At 58.7% G+C, this 596-nt stretch overlaps 1 protein-coding gene across 5 annotated transcripts in view; it reads left to right on the top strand.

The window, feature by feature from the left end:
- The window catches only part of Sugp2 (SURP and G-patch domain containing 2), a 17739-nt gene that overhangs the window by 722 nt on the left and 16421 nt on the right, over positions 1–596 (top strand). For 3 of the 5 annotated variants that reach the window (XM_010606488.3, XM_033759305.1, XM_010606487.3), the window contains exon 1: positions 19–111. The exons of 1 other annotated variant lie outside the window; for it this stretch is intronic. In XM_010606488.3, the coding sequence (XP_010604790.1) occupies positions 83–111 (29 nt within the window). In that variant the 5' untranslated portion in view covers positions 19–82. Of the gene's footprint in view, positions 1–18; positions 112–144; positions 368–596 lie in introns of those variants that run through there. One more of the 5 variants, XM_010606489.2, reaches the window with a different exon arrangement.

The following is a 596-nucleotide window of genomic DNA, read 5'->3' as shown; positions in this document are numbered from 1 at the left end:
TGGGCGGTAACGGCGATCGCGCGCTGCCTCGGCTCCGCGGAACGGGCTCTGTCTCCTTGGCAGCCTCGCTGCAGCTGCTTGAATGGGAACGGGGAAGCGGGGCACGGGAAGGTTAGGTCCCTTAGTTTGAGCCCAAAGGCCACCTGATCCAAACAGCAAGGGCCCCCTTCGGGAAAAATCTGAAAGGGTAGGAAAGCCGGGTGGTGGTTGCGCAGATGGCTCTGGGGCTAACTTGCGTCTTGGAAGTCTGAGTGTCAACCAGCAGGGGATATTGGTGATGAGGGACACCAACTCCCAAATGGTGCTGCTGCTGCTTTTCCATCTTATTCTTCAAGGCTTTGTCCCCACTGCCAGTGACCAGGTTCAGGTACAGGATGTCTGACCTTGGGTGGGTCACGAAGCCGGAGCCTGCCTTTTCCTGTCCAGTATAATGTCGTCCAGGATAGGGCCATCTCTTCAGGGGGCTCCTGCAAGAAGCAGAAAAGGTCCAGCTGGGTGTGGTGGTGCACACCTGTCATGCCAGCGCTGGGGAGGCTGAGGCAGGAGGATCGTTGCCAGTTCCAGGCCGGCCTGGGCTACATAGTGAGACCTTGTCC

This window comes from Fukomys damarensis, unplaced genomic scaffold (assembly GCF_012274545.1).
Source record: "Fukomys damarensis isolate Sample0158 unplaced genomic scaffold, DMR_v1.0_HiC HiC_scaffold_37, whole genome shotgun sequence".
Taxonomy (NCBI): Eukaryota; Metazoa; Chordata; class Mammalia; order Rodentia; family Bathyergidae; genus Fukomys; species Fukomys damarensis.
The sequence above is the reverse complement of the archived record's forward strand: the minus strand, read 5'-3'. Positions and strand labels throughout refer to the sequence as shown.